This window comes from Tenrec ecaudatus, chromosome 7 (genome assembly GCF_050624435.1).
Source record: "Tenrec ecaudatus isolate mTenEca1 chromosome 7, mTenEca1.hap1, whole genome shotgun sequence".
Taxonomy (NCBI): domain Eukaryota; kingdom Metazoa; phylum Chordata; class Mammalia; order Afrosoricida; family Tenrecidae; genus Tenrec; species Tenrec ecaudatus.
Window position 1 is genome coordinate 165,277,223 of NC_134536.1, and position 15,595 is coordinate 165,292,817.

Consider the following 15,595-nt stretch of genomic DNA (forward strand, 5'->3'; position numbering starts at 1 on the left):
GGAGTGAGTTTTGCTGTGGATATTTTCACCAGGGTGGTAGTTTGACTGCACCGAATTACTAAAAAAGGTTCAAGGTTATCAACAATGTGGAAATCCTCTTGCCTTCAGGTACTGCCATCACTAGGTTGGTAATCTGTTCATTATCATCAGTCACCTAACACAAATCCTTTGAGAAAGAAGATTCTGATGTTGGACATCTCAAAGAAATAATTTATATTCTAAAATACATGCATCGTCAGGTAAGCTAATACTTACTCAACATTATAAGACAACCCGTCACAGTTGGTGGCGCTGGGTGCGTCCAGTGGGTTCCAACTCATGGAGACCATATAGGAAAGGGTAGAACTGCCCATGTGGCTTTTCAAGGCTGTAACTTTTTTTAAAAAATCATGTTATTGGGGGCTCGTACAACTCTTATCACAATCCATACATCCATCCATTGTCAAACACATTTGCACATTTGTTGCCATCAGCATTCTCAAATCATTTGCTTTCTGCTTGAACCCTTGGTATCAGCTCATTTTCCCCCTCCCTCCTTGCTGCCCTATCCTTCACGAACCCTTGATAATTTATATATTATCTTGTCATATCTTACACTGTCCTAGGTCTCCCTTCAACCACTTTTCTGTTGTCCATCCCCCAGGGAGGATGTTATATGTAGATTCTTGTAATTAGTGCCCTCTTTCTACACCACCCTCCCTCCACCCTCCTGGTATGGCCACTCTCAGCACTGGTCCTGAAGGGATCATCTGTCCTGGATTCCCTGTGTTTCCAGTTCCTATCTGTACCAGTGTCCATGCTCTGGTCTAGCCAGATTTGTAAGGCAGAATTAGGATCATGATAGTGGGGGAGGAAGCATTTAGGAACTAGAGGAAAGGTGTATGTGTCATCGTTGCTACCCTGCACCTTGACTGGCTAGTCTCCTACCATGACCCTTCTGCAAGGGGATGTCCAGTGGCTGTAACTCTTAACAGAACAAAACATAGGGTTGGAATTGACTCAATGGCAATGAGAGCCTGTCATGAAGATACTAGAAATTAGGAAAGAGCCGGGAGGCTTCTCTGAAACCTACACAAAATAAGTCAAAAGGTACTGTTACAAAACCATAGAAACCTGTATTAAACTATCAAAATGCAAAATTATTATTTCTTAATAGATCCTCCATTTAAAACCATGCATATCCTCCTCTTAAGACTTTGCACTTGGGGAGGGGAAGAAATGAGCTGATACCAAGGGCTCAAGTAGAAAGAAAATGTTTTGAAAATGATGACAACATATGTACATGTGCATGACACAATGGATGGATGTATAGATTGTGAGATGTAAGAGCCCCCAGTAAAATGATAAAAAAAAACAACTGCACTTCTGAAGATAATGTTTCCATCTCTCCAATCCTGCCCCACCCCACTCCCAATTCTACACTTTAATTTACACCATTATCTAAATGGCAGTTTCAATCTCCTCAAGGGACTCAAATCGTGTTTCTTTACAATGGTCTTTGGGTTGGGGAACAAAAAAAGCCCGAGGGCTGTAGGTGGAACAGGGTATGGTTTCCCAAAATTCTCATAGAACAACCATTGAAGAATGAGGTTATGGTGACAGAAAAAAAACTCCTTGGCCTAATTTTCCTGGCCTTTTTTGTACCAATGCAATTTTCAAATTTCTTTTAACAAGAAAAACAACTTTGCATTGTGATTTGGGTAAAGGTTTATAGAGTATATCCGTTTTCCATTCGATACTTCATATTTTCCTTTATGCCGCTGGTTACAATCCTCACACAATGTACTAACATTCACCTCACTTCCTCCCTGTGTTTTCCATTTCTATTTGTCCTTCTTTCCCATCCCTTCTAGTCTCTGGACTTTATTCCTGAGCAAATGCCTTCTTCTGATCTCAAATGACTCATTGTTCTAAGGAATGTGTACCTCCCTAGTATCGCTGTTCACATTAGACACCTGTCTGCTCTCTGGCTGAAAGCTAAACCACTGGGGTAGGTTCAGTTCCAGGCTGGAAGGGTGACTAGGGGTCATAGTCTAGGGAATTTGACCTGTGTCTATCCAACCAGACAGCCCAGTCTTTTATACAGTTTTTAAAGCTCGCATCTTTCCCTCCCTCACGTTTCCAGTCTTTTCCTATGGTCATCCCTGTCAGAGCAGTGGTAGCAGTGGCTGAGCACCAGCTGGTCCTTCTGGTCTCAGAGCTGTGTGTGCTCAGTCCACAGGACCAACAGTGTCCCCACTCTTCTTTGCTCAGGGCAGGGAGGGACCAACTGTTTCTTGTTGGCTAGCTACTCATAAGCTTTTAAGAGCCCAGTCACTACTCACCAAAGTAAAACGCAGAAGCCGTTCTTTGAGGGCTACGCTGTGTCACTTGACCTTGATGTGCCCCAAGACTATGATCCTGCATCCCCAGGTCCTTCCAGGTACTCTCTCAAGGTATTTGATTATGGCAGTTTTCAATTGTCTTAAAACTTCTTCCTAAGTCCTAAGAACTATCCACTGATCCAGAGACATTGTTAAAGAAGGTATTTATTTATTTTTAAAGACACCTGCTGTGCATGTACAAACTAGCAGTAATATACTGTTACTTACCCTCCTCTATCAAGGCATTGCTAGTAGACATTAGCATCACTGTACTGTACCTTCTGTCACTTTGTCCACTAGATTGTTGGCTTCTTCAAAGCAGGGAATTTGTAGCCATTCATTCACTGAAAAAATTCATTGCGTGTCTAGAACATTCTAGGCACAAGAGCTAAAGGAGTGGAGAGCAAAAAGCCAAAGCTTCTAGCCTCGTGGACTAGCTTACATCCTAGAGAGGAAATAAACAATTAAAAAAAATGTATACACAGTATGTTCAGCAGTAACACATGCTACTTAGAAAAAGAAGCTTAAGAGACCTGGTGACAATGAACTACTGTTGCCACCATATGTAAGGTAATCCTGAAAGACCCTTCTGCTAAGGTGATAGCCAAAGACTGAAGTGAAGGAACACACGTGCAGACGTGTGAGAGAAAGCAGCATGGGGGTGAACTCAAAGCCACAACAGAGACATGATATTATCCAGGGCCTGAGTGGTCATGGTCAAGTTTTAGATTTACTCTAAGTCAGAAGAGTGACATGATGAGATTTATGGGTTAGAAGCATCCAGCAGCTGGGGTATGAGAAAAGAGAGAGAGAGAGAGAGAGAAGCAAGGGCAGAAGGCTGGAAGAAGGGGATTAGGTTCTGAAGGTTAGGTTTGCTGCCATGAGAATGAGAAAGAAAGAAGCCAAGACTGTCTCCAAGGGTTCAAATCTGAGCCACCGTTGGTTTAAAGAAAGGGAAAATTGCAAAAGAAGGTTTTCCTTGTTTGTTTCTCATTTAGACTCAAGAGTCCGATGTGGCCGTTTTATGCTTGCCATGACGTCTCATAATCCAGAGAGAAATACTGAGTAGGTGTAGGAGACTTACGTTCAGGAGAGAGGTCAGGGCTAAAAATAGGCGTGTGACAGGAATCAGCAGGAAGATACTAGGAGTTACAGATGGGCCTGGATGAGACCGTCCACAATGTGAGCAGAGGGTCAGGTATGAAGAGGTGCACAGATGGCGCCCTCAGACACCACATGGGAAGAAGTCAGGAACTTCAAGGAAACTCTCCAAGAAGATGAAGGGAAAGCAACTAGAGGGGAGCACAGAATTGGAGACACGATGGAAAGCAGGGTACAGAAAGTGTTTAAGGGAAGGAGGCAGCAATGATCAGAACCATGAGAGAGAGGGGTTCACAGTTACCGAATGGGAGAGAAGGCCGTCTCAATGGAGAGAGCTCAAGGAAGAGTGGGATGAGGGGGAGTGGGCCCGAGCACACAAAAAGCTCAGCTATGAAAGGAAGCGAGAAATGAGTGGTACCTGGAGAATACTGGGTCAAGAAAGCATTTGATAATACGGGAATTTGTACAGAATGTTTGACCTGGAAATGACAGGGTAGAGAAGGAAATGCGATAGTGCATTATCATATCGTGCTCTGGGAAATCGGATGGGAATCACTGGCTATTAACTGGAAGAGGAGGCTGCTGGCTAGGCCAGAGGGGGGCTGAGTGCATGGGGGTAGAGGGATCACAGTCTTGGCTATCTGCATGTTAGCAGGCTACACCACCACCAGTTCACTCTGTCGGGTTAATTCTAACTGATGGGGACCCACACGCTACAGACGAATACCGCTTCACAGGGTGTTCAAGGCTGTGGCCAGCCGGTCACCAGCCTGTTTCTGAGGCACCCCTGGGTAGGCTTGGCCTTAACCATATGTACCACTCAGGGACACCTACTGCAGGTGGAGGACCGACCCTCAGAAGCGGTGTGCTAGAGAAATGAATAAACAAAGTTATCTTGAACAAGGGCCCTTCTTTCTGGTACTAAGCTACTAAGAAACAGATTCCACCACCTCCCGTACACACCTAATTCATCATTTAAATATTCATGTTTTAAAAAGGAGAAAGATACAGGTGATATCATACATCAAATTGAAAAATGAGAATCTTCCAAAAGCAAAAAAGAATTGTGGCAAGCAGCAGAAGAGAAGAATAGAGATTACATATGACTTTGGACCAGAAATCACATCTCAGGAAGCAGCAGGCAGGATATAGGAGAAATGACTGACTAAAAGTAGCAGACAGGCAGGAAAAGGAGGAAAAGAAACTTATAAAAAAAGGTTCTGTAAAGACGTAGAGGAGGGGGAGGAGCAGAAATGTTCACTCAGATGCCAGGCCCAGCCACTCGCTCAGAGCTATGTAATATTGACAAGACCGAGATCCTGCTACAAAAGGGCTCCCTAACCACACTGGGATCTCAGGGAAGATCCTTCATCATAGCTGTGGCCTCTGGACTCCCACCTGGGCCGTACACTGCTCTCCAGAGCCCTCTGGAAGGTGTCACCTGCTGCTCCTCGGGGACACTTTTACCAACATACACTCAGGCCACCAGAGTGGCTCAATGTGCCATCTCTCCATCCAACTTGAGGGAATGAGAAGCAGCCTCCCTCACCAAAAAAACCGAAAGCTTATTAAACCGCCCACCTCCTGGTGTCAGGTCCTTCAAAAGCAGTTTACCACACAGGGAAATCTACCTGACCTCCTGTTGTCTGTCGGCGGGCGCCTTTGATTCTATTTTCACTCCCGGAGCAGAACTATGATGGCTTTCACGTCTTTCGGAAGCGCATCGCCAGGCCCATCTTTAGGCTGCTCTGGGCGGGTGGTAGTCAAGCTCCAACTCTGTGCCACCAGGGTTCCAGACATCATAATGCTATCAGTATTCATTCTCCCCCCCCCCCACCCCCGCAAATAAAAATCAGTTGTTTGGAGCAAGTTTAACTTCCCTAGGCATTGGAATGTCAGTTGATATATATTCTGTACCACTAGTCTTTCTAGACAATTACTTCATACCCTTAGATATTTCAACTGTCAAAAATTCCTGCTGGACACACACACCCCTTGCCCCCCAGAGAGTAACAAGCAACCCTACCCTCTGTGATCAGAGAGGATTCACAAAAGGGAGAAGGGGAAAGAGGGGAATTCTCACTTGAAGTACTCCGGAAGGCCAAAGTTGAATAACAGAACAAAGATGAATGTCACATTACCCAATTCAGAGCAATAAAACCGTACTTAAGTTAAAAAGAATGAAGTCTTGGTTTTTCATTCTGTTCGTGATAAAATATTAACTGGAGGATACAGATAAAAACATGTATATCTCTTCGCTTATCTTTGTTTGCTAAGCAAGACCTCGTCTTGAGCTGAGTCCCTACTGTTGAATTGCTAAGCTGCCTTTCTTTCCTGGCCCAATGCTTAAGATAGCATGTTTTACACTTCTTTCTAAACAGAGCAAAAATCTGAGACTGTTCATGAGGTAGACCATCTGTAAGTAGAGCTCTTCTTGACCTTTCAGTCCTTCTAGTGACTTGGATTTAGGAATTATGGGCTCTTTCCAAGGCATTAGAAATATATTCATGGTGGCGATATCGGGAAGGTGGAGGGAGGGTGAGGGAGAAACGGGAACCAGATGACAAGGTCTACATGTAACCTCCTCCCTGGAGGACAGACAGCGGAGAACTGGGTGAGGAAGACGTCGGATGGTGTAAGATATGATAAAATAATAATTATTTATAAATTATCAATGGTTCAGGGGGAGGGGAGCGGGGAGGGAGGAGAAAATGAGGAGCTGATGCCAGGGGCTCAGGTGGAGAGTAGGTGTTTTGAGTATGATGATGGCAACATATGTACAAATGTGCTGGACACAAATGATGTATGTACGGATTGTAAAAAGAGTTGTATGAGCCCCTAATAAAATGATCTAAAACACAAGAAATGTATTCATGAAAAAACAAGAAATATGTTCATAAAAAAACAAGAAATATATTCATGAAACCTTTCTTTTTGCACTCAAATTTCACTGGCTTACATAGTGTTTAGTTAAACTGCATAACTATAGTAGCAAGTCCAATGAATATTAACAGAAACAGGAATGAATACACGATTCAAGGGTTGGGAGGCCCCACTGTCAGTCAGGGTACACCAGACCTGAGATGCGTGCCAAGTGACAGCAAGCATTCAGAGCATCTAGTTCATTAAGGTGGAGGTTAAGAGACTGTCTGATATACCCCAGATTCAAAGTATTGTAATAAACATTAATTATCACAAATATCCAAAACTTGAAAGATTTCAAAATGTCAATAGCAACAGAAGTTTTAACAGGACATTGTCTTGCTGTCAACTTTTATCTGTCAGCAGGAAAAGAAGCCAGCGATGTGGAGGCTAAGGGGTCTCATTTTCATGTTCCGCCTCTCCTCCCACTGGATTCTAGGCTCCCCACACGTCAGTCCTTCTCTCCTCACAGAAGCAGGCCCTCATGCTTGCTGAGTGTGTTCACTCAGTCACACCAGGATCAGGATTTTGGCCACAATCCCTGCTAGCCTGTAAATTCACTTTTCTACGGCTGAAACTACGGCTGAAAACAGAAATGGTTTGAGTCATGTCTCCTATATTCTACATTTTCATCTTTTTTTCTCCACACTGCATGTATGTTTTCTGATACAGGTTAATTAAATATATAAATCAGGATGCTGCCTACAATTCCACTGCTATTATGTTAATGCTAGCAATGTTCTGTAAGCTATTACCATCTTGATTTAAAAAGTACTGGTGTCCACTACAAAATCAAATTAGGGTGAACGTGTTAACAAATTTGAATTTCACATCTCCCTCCAAGTATGACAACTAAGACTTCCAATTTCTGGCACTTCTAATAAGAATAACAGAGTTCTCCTGTAACTAACAAATTACTTCCCTTCCCAACACATTTATAATAATTTGATAATTAAATGACACCCTAGAGATTATTTCGTGGTCCCAAACCTCTCCGAATTAAGGCATCACAGCTAGAAAGAACTGTTCAACCTTTTGAACAAGGAGGGATGTTTATCTTTAAATCCCACATGACAGAGCGCTGCAGAGCAGGCACTTAATACTTGCTAGTTTAATTCAACTGAGTGAGACCAAAGTGGGCCCATTTTATTAATTTTCTTGTTCTTCCCAGGCTGTAGCTGTAACACCCACTGAATCCATAATTAAAGATTTGCACAAATCTTCTGCTCATTAACCAATGTTCAAAAACAAACTCAGTAGCAGAAACTTCATGAACCCTCAAATATCCAAATCCACCAGAAAAGCTTCTTTTTAAGTTTAAGCTTATAAACGAAAAGGCTTACACATGAAAGTAAACATGTAACAAATGGGAATGCTAATGTTCATTCTTATTAAAACTTAAAACAGGAAATGGAAAATCGAGTCTTCATTAGTTTGCTTATTATCTTTAATAAAGAGTTTCCAATTTATCCAATATGCTCACGTTTTCCTTTTCTGGTATATGTATGTGTGTGTATAAAATCTTAAAGCAACTCAAAGTTCCTACAACTAAGTTATGTATCCTTCTGTTTATAGTTGGAAGGGGCACAGGCTTACCTACCCATAGTCGTAAGACATATTATGCTAATTATTTGCCCCTCCAGTCAACAGCCAGTGACTCCCATCTGATTTCCCAGAGCATGGTAAAATAATAAAGAAAACAAAGCGTCTGAAGGAGTAACCCCCACCAAGAATTTTATTTATTTCAAAACCACAGTATTTTGCAAGTTGGCCTTGTTGACTAGTCTTCCAATTACACTGCATCTCTTTTGGGGACTTCACGATTTTTGCTATGACACAAAGTATTCATTTCCAAACCCTGTTCCCGTTCTGTTGTGCTGGAGGGAGCGCACAGGATCCCTCCCTAACAAGACAATTAGTGCTTCCCTAACTCTTTTCTTTTCTTTTTTTTTACCCCCCTCTTCAGGCAATAATTTAAATTCCCACTTCCTCCTAAATCTCTCTGGACAGCAAGTCCTGGCAATCTATCGGCGCCTTTCATCGCAGCTTCTTTTCCTAACTAGTGGGTCAAATTCCTTTCCTATTTCAAGCCCGTGTACTGTACACTTCACTCGCCACCACAGCCCACTGCCGAACGCAGGAATAGACAACCGCTTCAATTTCATGTCCTTCATTGTTTCCCATCTAACTGCCATTTTAGCACCATGAACCACGGGAGAAACGCATTTCCACCGGCATCTTATGAATTTCCAAAGCAGCTCTTCTTTGTGGATTTGCACAACATGTGCCTTCTCTGAATTCCCCTCATCACCACAGAAACGGCTTTGAGAGGCCCAGGTTTCTGAGGGGTGTTTTTTAAGTAAGCACGCTAAGCGAAACAGAAGGGCTCCTGGTGGCGCGGTGGTTAAAACGTGCAGCTGGCAGACCCAAAGGCCGAAGGTTTGAACCCTCCAGCCCGCTCCGCAGGAAAAAGATGTGTCAATCAGCTCACCTAGAATTTCACAGGCTTGAAAACCCAAACTCTAAAGACGAGGCAACTCGAGCCCGTCCTACGGGGTCACTAGGAGTCAGACTCGACTCCCGGACGCTGGGTTAGGTTAGGTTTGGTTTGTTAGTTTCAAGCAAAAAAAGAAAAAGCTGATTCTAAGCATTTTTTAAAATTTCCCCAGCAAATTACATTTTGATCCCTGCCCTTAATGCAGCGGAGGAATGTTGGGGGCAAGGATCGTAACCGCAGCCGTTGGCGTTCCCCACTACAATGAAACGGTATCAAGGCACGAAGATTATCGTACTACCAACCCCCCTTTCTTCTCAGGCCGCCCCGTAAGGGCTACTCAGCCGGCTTTGGCCTCTGCGTGAACCGCTCCCCCTCTGGGGTGCACAGCACCTTAATCCCTCGGCCAATCCCAAAGCCGCCAACGAAGTGGGCTCAGCCTCGGCCACAAAGGACCGGCCTGGCCTCGTGCACGGCGGCCGCGGCACCCATGTGCGGGGCGGACGGGTGCGGAACTGGCCTTCGTGGAGCGGAAGCTCGGGGGCCGGGGCCGAAGCCCACTCTTCCCGATTCACCGCGGGCCCCCTGACAGCCGGCGACCACCGGGCACCCCCCGCCCCCGCCGCCCGGCCAGTCCCAGGCGGCCACGCTAAAACCCACTTCCCCTCGGCCCATCGCCGCCCCCTCGCCGTCGCCCCGGGAAATTCCGTCGGAACTTCCTGAGGGCCCCCGGCGCCCCTGCCCGCGGCGCCGCCACACGCCCGCCGGCCGCGCCCCCCGGCCCCGCGACCCCGCCGCCGGGCGCCTCACCTCCTCCTCGCTCTCGCTGCGGAAACACAGGCACGCGGCCCGCTTCTTGTAGCCGTCGCCGTCATAGGTGCGGGTCTGGTTCGACTTGAGCTTCATCATCCTCCGGGCCCGGGTGGGGGTGCGGTGCGGGTCGCGGGAGTCGAGGGATGGGGAACTCGCGCCGGACGGCCGCGCGCGCGCGCGCCCCCGGCTCGGCCGAGGGGAGCAGGGAGGGGGTCCCGCCTCTTCGCTACGCGGCACCGCCACTCGCCCGCCGCGGCCACCTCATTCCCCGCGGCCCAGGCCCCGCGCCGCCCTCACGGCCGCCGTCGCCGCCGCCGCCACGGCCGCCGCCCCCTCTGCCGCCGCCGCCGACGACGACGACCGCGCCGCCATCTTGGGCGCGCTGCGTCAGCGGCGTCAGCACGCGCCGGGCCGGCGCACGGCCGCGCGCTGGCGGCGTAAACGAGCGTCCGCCGCGGGGCCGCGCGCCCAGACGCCCGCTACGCCGGGAGCGTAAGCAGGGGGTTGCGGACGCGCGCGCGCGCGGAAACCGGGGTTCGGAAGGGGGCGGGGCGAGCGCCCCCCCCCCGGCCCTGCGCTGTGGCCGAAACCTCGAGGTCCGCCCGTGGTGCGAGGAGCGGGGACTTCCCCAAGGTCACCGCGGCCACCAAGGGCAGGCCATCGGGTCTGTGACCCTGCCCGCCCACCTGGGAAAGAATGAGGGAGAAAGTCTCAACCCCGAGCCGAACCCCGTGCGACCAGTTGGTTTTGACTCATAATTCGGGTTTCTGAGACGAAATCTCCCCGGCGGCAGAGAGCCCTAGCTTTCTCTGGTCGGCCGGTGGGTTTGAACCGCCGCCCTTGAGTTTAGCAGCCCAGCGCCTAACCCACAGCACTACCAGAGCTCCTGAAAGGAGAACATAAAATAGATTGAAAACACAACCCGTCCTGGCGTTGGGAACGCAGGAAACCTGGGTTGATGGGGGTAAATATTTATCCTGCAGCCCCTCCTTGGTGCAAATGGAAAATGCTTCCCCTTAAGGCAGCCAGGAGGGCTCGGAAGGAAGCGAAGACTTGAGTGTAGGTGGACATCCTAAGACACCATCATTTCTGGCAATAAATAGGGTCTGTATTGTGGAAAGTCATTCTCCAGGAAAAGATATGACAGGCAAATGCTCTTGAAAAAGGAAACGGGGATGACCTGTGAATGCTCTCGGAACCCAAACAACTCTAATACCAGACTGATGCCCCAAATCCCATGACGGATCGTGTGAGCTGCTCTATCGCATGTTAATGTACTGTTTTCCAATCACTGCGATCAGTCAGTCCTGACTCAGAGCGACCCTACACCCCTGTGAGTTTCCGAGGCTGTAATTCTTAACGGGAATAGAAAGCCGCCTCTTTCTCCCACCAGCAGCTTACTGTGTCAAACTGCTGACCTTGGGATTAGCAACCCAACTCGTAACCCACTACCACCAGGGTTCGGCTTGTATTTAGTAGGGTGAAAGAGCCACATGATGGAATTTCAATTGTGGTATATCCTTTGCTCCCTCTAGAATGGGGCTAGTTAACCTCCTTGCACCTGGTACCTAGCAGGCACTCAATAAACTGCAGCTAATCTGGTTGCTTTCTCACTCAATCCTTGTCACATAAATTGTGGAATTTTCCTCAATCTTCATGCAACAGAATGCCCAACTCTTGGTCACTTGGGCTACCTTTGTAATTTCCTCGCTGCCATGTCTCTAAAGAGGAACGAGGCAGAAAGCAAAGGGGGAGAGAGAAAGATTGTACAACTTGAAGAACGTAATGTCACTTAATGGTACACGTAAAAACTTTTGAATTGGTGTTATGTTTTGCTCTGTGTATATTCTCAACAATTTCTAAAGGGGGGAATAAAATTCTAGTTGTAGGAATCATGCGTGCATGTTGTCAAAAACTTTAAAGTGGGGAATAGAAAAAGGTATATGGATGTTTTTGAGAATCATTAATATTTTTACAATTCTGTAAGATAACTGTATCCTGCTCCCCCCCCCCCGGTCTTTCACAGTCATTAAAAGTTATTTTTAAATACCATTTCTAATTATTACCTAATACTCCATCATAGGTTTGGACCATCAGTTATTTTACTATGTCTCTATTAGTTTAGTTAGGTTTAGGGAGTTTAGCTTATAGCCCGTCTCATTAGAACTACTGCAGGGAACATCCTTGTATATAAATCTATATACCCTACCTCAGAGAGTAACTCCAGCTCAAGTTCAGAAGTAGATCAGAGGGATGATTCCTGCTGCCTGTTGGTAAAGCCTTCCCAGAACAAAGAGCTACGCTGTACCATCTGCGACTTAAGATTGAGAGCAGATTGTAAACAGTGTTCTAGGTTTCAGTGCACCGGAGTAAAAGTAATAACCCAGTTAGATGGTAGCCTCCCTGAAGTGCCTTACTTTCATGTCTCTGCTTCCTTTTTCAGAATAAAAGCTGAGTCGATGCTGAACTGCATGTGCAATCAGTGACACTGGTAATTTCTACATTTGGTTGGATCACCATGTAAACGGAGCTCTTCCAGTCAGTTGGCTAGGTAGCTGTCTTCCAAAATGCTTGTCAAGGATGAGGGAGGGCTTCCAGCGTCGCCTCTGTCTGATGAAACATATCAATTGGTATTCCATCAGTGTCTGGAGTGTTTGCCAGTGCGTTCCCAGTGCAGCTCCTGCCCCTTTCTTCATTACCATCAGTTCTTGAGCGTATGCTACCTCCTGAAATGGTTTGTCAACCAATTCTTTTTATCAGTGACTCTGCATTCTTTGATTCCAACTCAGTGACCCAGTAGGACAGTCAAACTACTTCATAGGTTGACAAAACTAAATCTTTATAGGGTCAGGTACCCTCATCTTTCTCCTGCAGGGTCTGGTGGTTTTGAACCTTGACTTTGTGCTTAACATTCCGACACGTATCCCACCATGCCACCAGACTCCTTATTTTGCCCACAGAATCCTACATTAGTGCATCTCGGGGCCTGGGTTTTTTCTTCTTTCAGTTTGAGTAATCTTGAGCACGTCTTCCGTTGGGTTGTCTACCTTCAGGTCTTTGCACGTTTCATTATAATACTTTGCCTTGTCTTCTCCAGCCATCCTTTGAAATCTTTTGTTCAGCGCTTTTGCTTCGACACTTCTTCCATTTACTTTAGGGACAAGTTTCAGAATGTTTATGATAGCCATTTTGGTTCCCTCCCCCCTCCCTTTTTCTGGCTTTTTAGTAACTGTGTTAGACAGGGTTCTCTAGAGAAGCAAAACCAGGACACTTTTTATTTTATAGATAGATGGATACAACATAGAAAATAAACTGCTAACTAGTCCACAGAGCAGCACAAGTGGCTCAATTCAACTCGCTTCCATGAGATAGTTAATACACTGGCTGCTGGGTGCAAGTCAAGGAGGCAGACAACTGAGTCTTCTGTACAGCAAGACAGGCAATCTGGCCACGGGCAGCAAACAGCAGGGCAGATCACCAACAGTTAGCCAGTTGACGGGTCCCACAGTCCCTAGCTCAAGTGATGTATACACCAGCGGTATGGCGAAGTAGGTCTCCAAGGAACCTCAAACTAATGACACGCTCCACAGGTCGGGATTCCCACAGGGAGTGTAGCTCCCAAGTTGAGGAAGAGAACTAGCTAAAGTAGCCGCACACTGGTCAGATCATCAGAGAGCAAGAGACAGAAAGCTGAGGCTCGCTGAGCCATTTATCTCTTTGCCCTTCAATTAAACTACAACCTTATTAACCCCACGTTTATTGGCCAAGTTGGCACACTAATCCTATCACAATCCATCCCTTGCCATCTTGGCACCTGCACGCAATTCTTTAGCCATATATGTAATTTCCAGACATTAATGAGATCACACTTATACTATTGCCTTTTACTTTCTTTGTATATGATGTCCTTGACATCATCTCCAGTCATTAGCATTCAATGTATCAAATCTATTCCTGAGAAGGTCTCTAAATCCAGGTGGCTTCATACATCTGCTCTCATTTTCTTCAGCTTCAGCTTGAGCGATTGATGTCTGCTCCACGATCGGGCCGGTCGTGTTCTGACCAGTGATTTTGAGCTTATCCGTGGTCTCTTTTCTCAGATACAGCCTTTGCTTCCTGTGCATCCCATCTAGCAAGGGCCCCTTGGAGAGTTGCCATTATGTTGTTGAACAGGCATCTGCAAGAAGTTGTTGGTCTTGAAAACTCGCATGCAATCGCCTGCATTATTGTCACCAAGGTTCTGTTTTTCAAATAATGATCCTGCCTCTTTGTTTCCAGCTCTTCCATTCCAATTACCGATACTCACCAAAGCATCTTAAATGCATGTTTGATTAATTTCAGACCCCAGAGGATGGGTGTGAATTTGGACGCCAGTTTGCATGCAAAAGCTGGACAATCAATAAGGGAGACTGAAGAGTTGATGCGTTAAGAATTACGGTGTTGGTGGAGAATATTGAATATGGACTGCCAGAAGAACAAACAGTTGTTTTGAAAAGAAATACAGCCAGAACCCTATTTCACGTTATGTATTTTGAATGTGCACCCGGGGGGATTAGGCCCTGAAGAAGGGCATCATGGGTCATCAAAGAAAAAGGTTTTTAATTGACCCAATGGCTGCAACAGGAACCCACTGCCATTGAGTTGATTCCAATTCATTAACCCTATAGAGAGTTTTTGTCCTGCAGAGAGACTGGTGGGTTTGAACCACCCACCTAACGGTGAGCAGCCCAAGGCTGCAGCCCGGGCTGCAACAATGGGCTCAAATACACCAGTGGTTGTGGGGATGGTGCAGGTCTGGGCAGTGTTTCATTCAGGTAAACATAAGAAAGCTGTGAATCAGGACTGATAGCTCCCGACAACAACACAGGTTGAATGGAGAGATGGATATTGTTTGTGCTTGTTTCTCATTTCTTCCCTAGATTTTCATGGCCATATTTAGTTACAAAAGCCCCATAACTCCCAGATGTAGAGCCCTTTCCTGAGTAGAAAATTACTTTTCCTTTGTTCAAGAAATATTAACTGAAGGACCCCTGATCTGGAAGGTACGTGGTAGTAAAATTTAATATCTATTACCCTTGTCACCGTACCCTTTGCCACTACCTTATGAAGACTTCCTTTGACCTTGACCATGGCCTCCCATCTGGTCTCATTGTTGTCCATTCAACTCCACCCACCCACTGCAGCAAGAGGACTCTTTCCCAAGTGCAGATCTGATTAAGCCATGGCCGATTAGAACTCTTTAGTTCCTCCTCAGCGTTTTGAAGATAAACTTTAAACTCTACCAGATGGGGTTGGCCCTTGCCAGCCTCACATCTAAACATTCTAGCAGTTAAGGAGGGGTGGGGCTGGTGGTCCTCTGGGGAATCTCCTCTGAACACAGACCAGGGACGTGACTAGCCTTACTCTCATAAGAAAATGCATTGGAAGGTGGACAGATACAACTAGGTTAAAATCTAATACCTTATCATTTGATCTCTCTGACCTCCTTTTAAGTTGTTCTAGTTTTTAATATTTTGTTTTCTTCCCAACTGTGGTTTTTCTCTATCTTATTTTGTTATTGTGGTTAGCTTTTTTAACTCATTATACATTTTTTTATGTTTCTCAGTATATGAAATCTAGGAGGGGCAAATCGATAGACAGTAACTGGATTCATGGCTCTTTGGGGGTGCGGCAGGGAAGACTGGGGGGATGGAAAGCCTATAACAAGGGATACAAGAAAAACTTTGAAATTGTAATAATTGTACAGCACTTTTTGATGTGATTAAACTATTGAATTATATATTTGGATTATGTGCCAAGAAAACTATTTATTAAAAAAATTTAAGTCACCACCCTTTCCTAACTGGCTGTGCCCCCCCCCCCCCCCCGAAACCTGGGTTTGCCCTGAGTTAGTGTCTCACAG

General features: G+C 46.0%; 1 protein-coding gene across 1 annotated transcript in view; it reads right to left on the reverse strand.

Moving 5' to 3' along the window:
• Positions 1-10,068, reverse strand: part of NUDT3 (nudix hydrolase 3) — an 83,491-nt gene extending 73,423 nt beyond the window's left edge. The window contains exon 1 of the mRNA XM_075555491.1: positions 9,691-10,068. Coding sequence (XP_075411606.1) covers positions 9,691-9,789 — 99 coding nt within the window. The 5' untranslated portion in view covers positions 9,790-10,068. The remainder of the gene's footprint in view (positions 1-9,690) is intronic.
• Between the last annotated feature and the right edge of the window lie 5,527 nt (positions 10,069-15,595).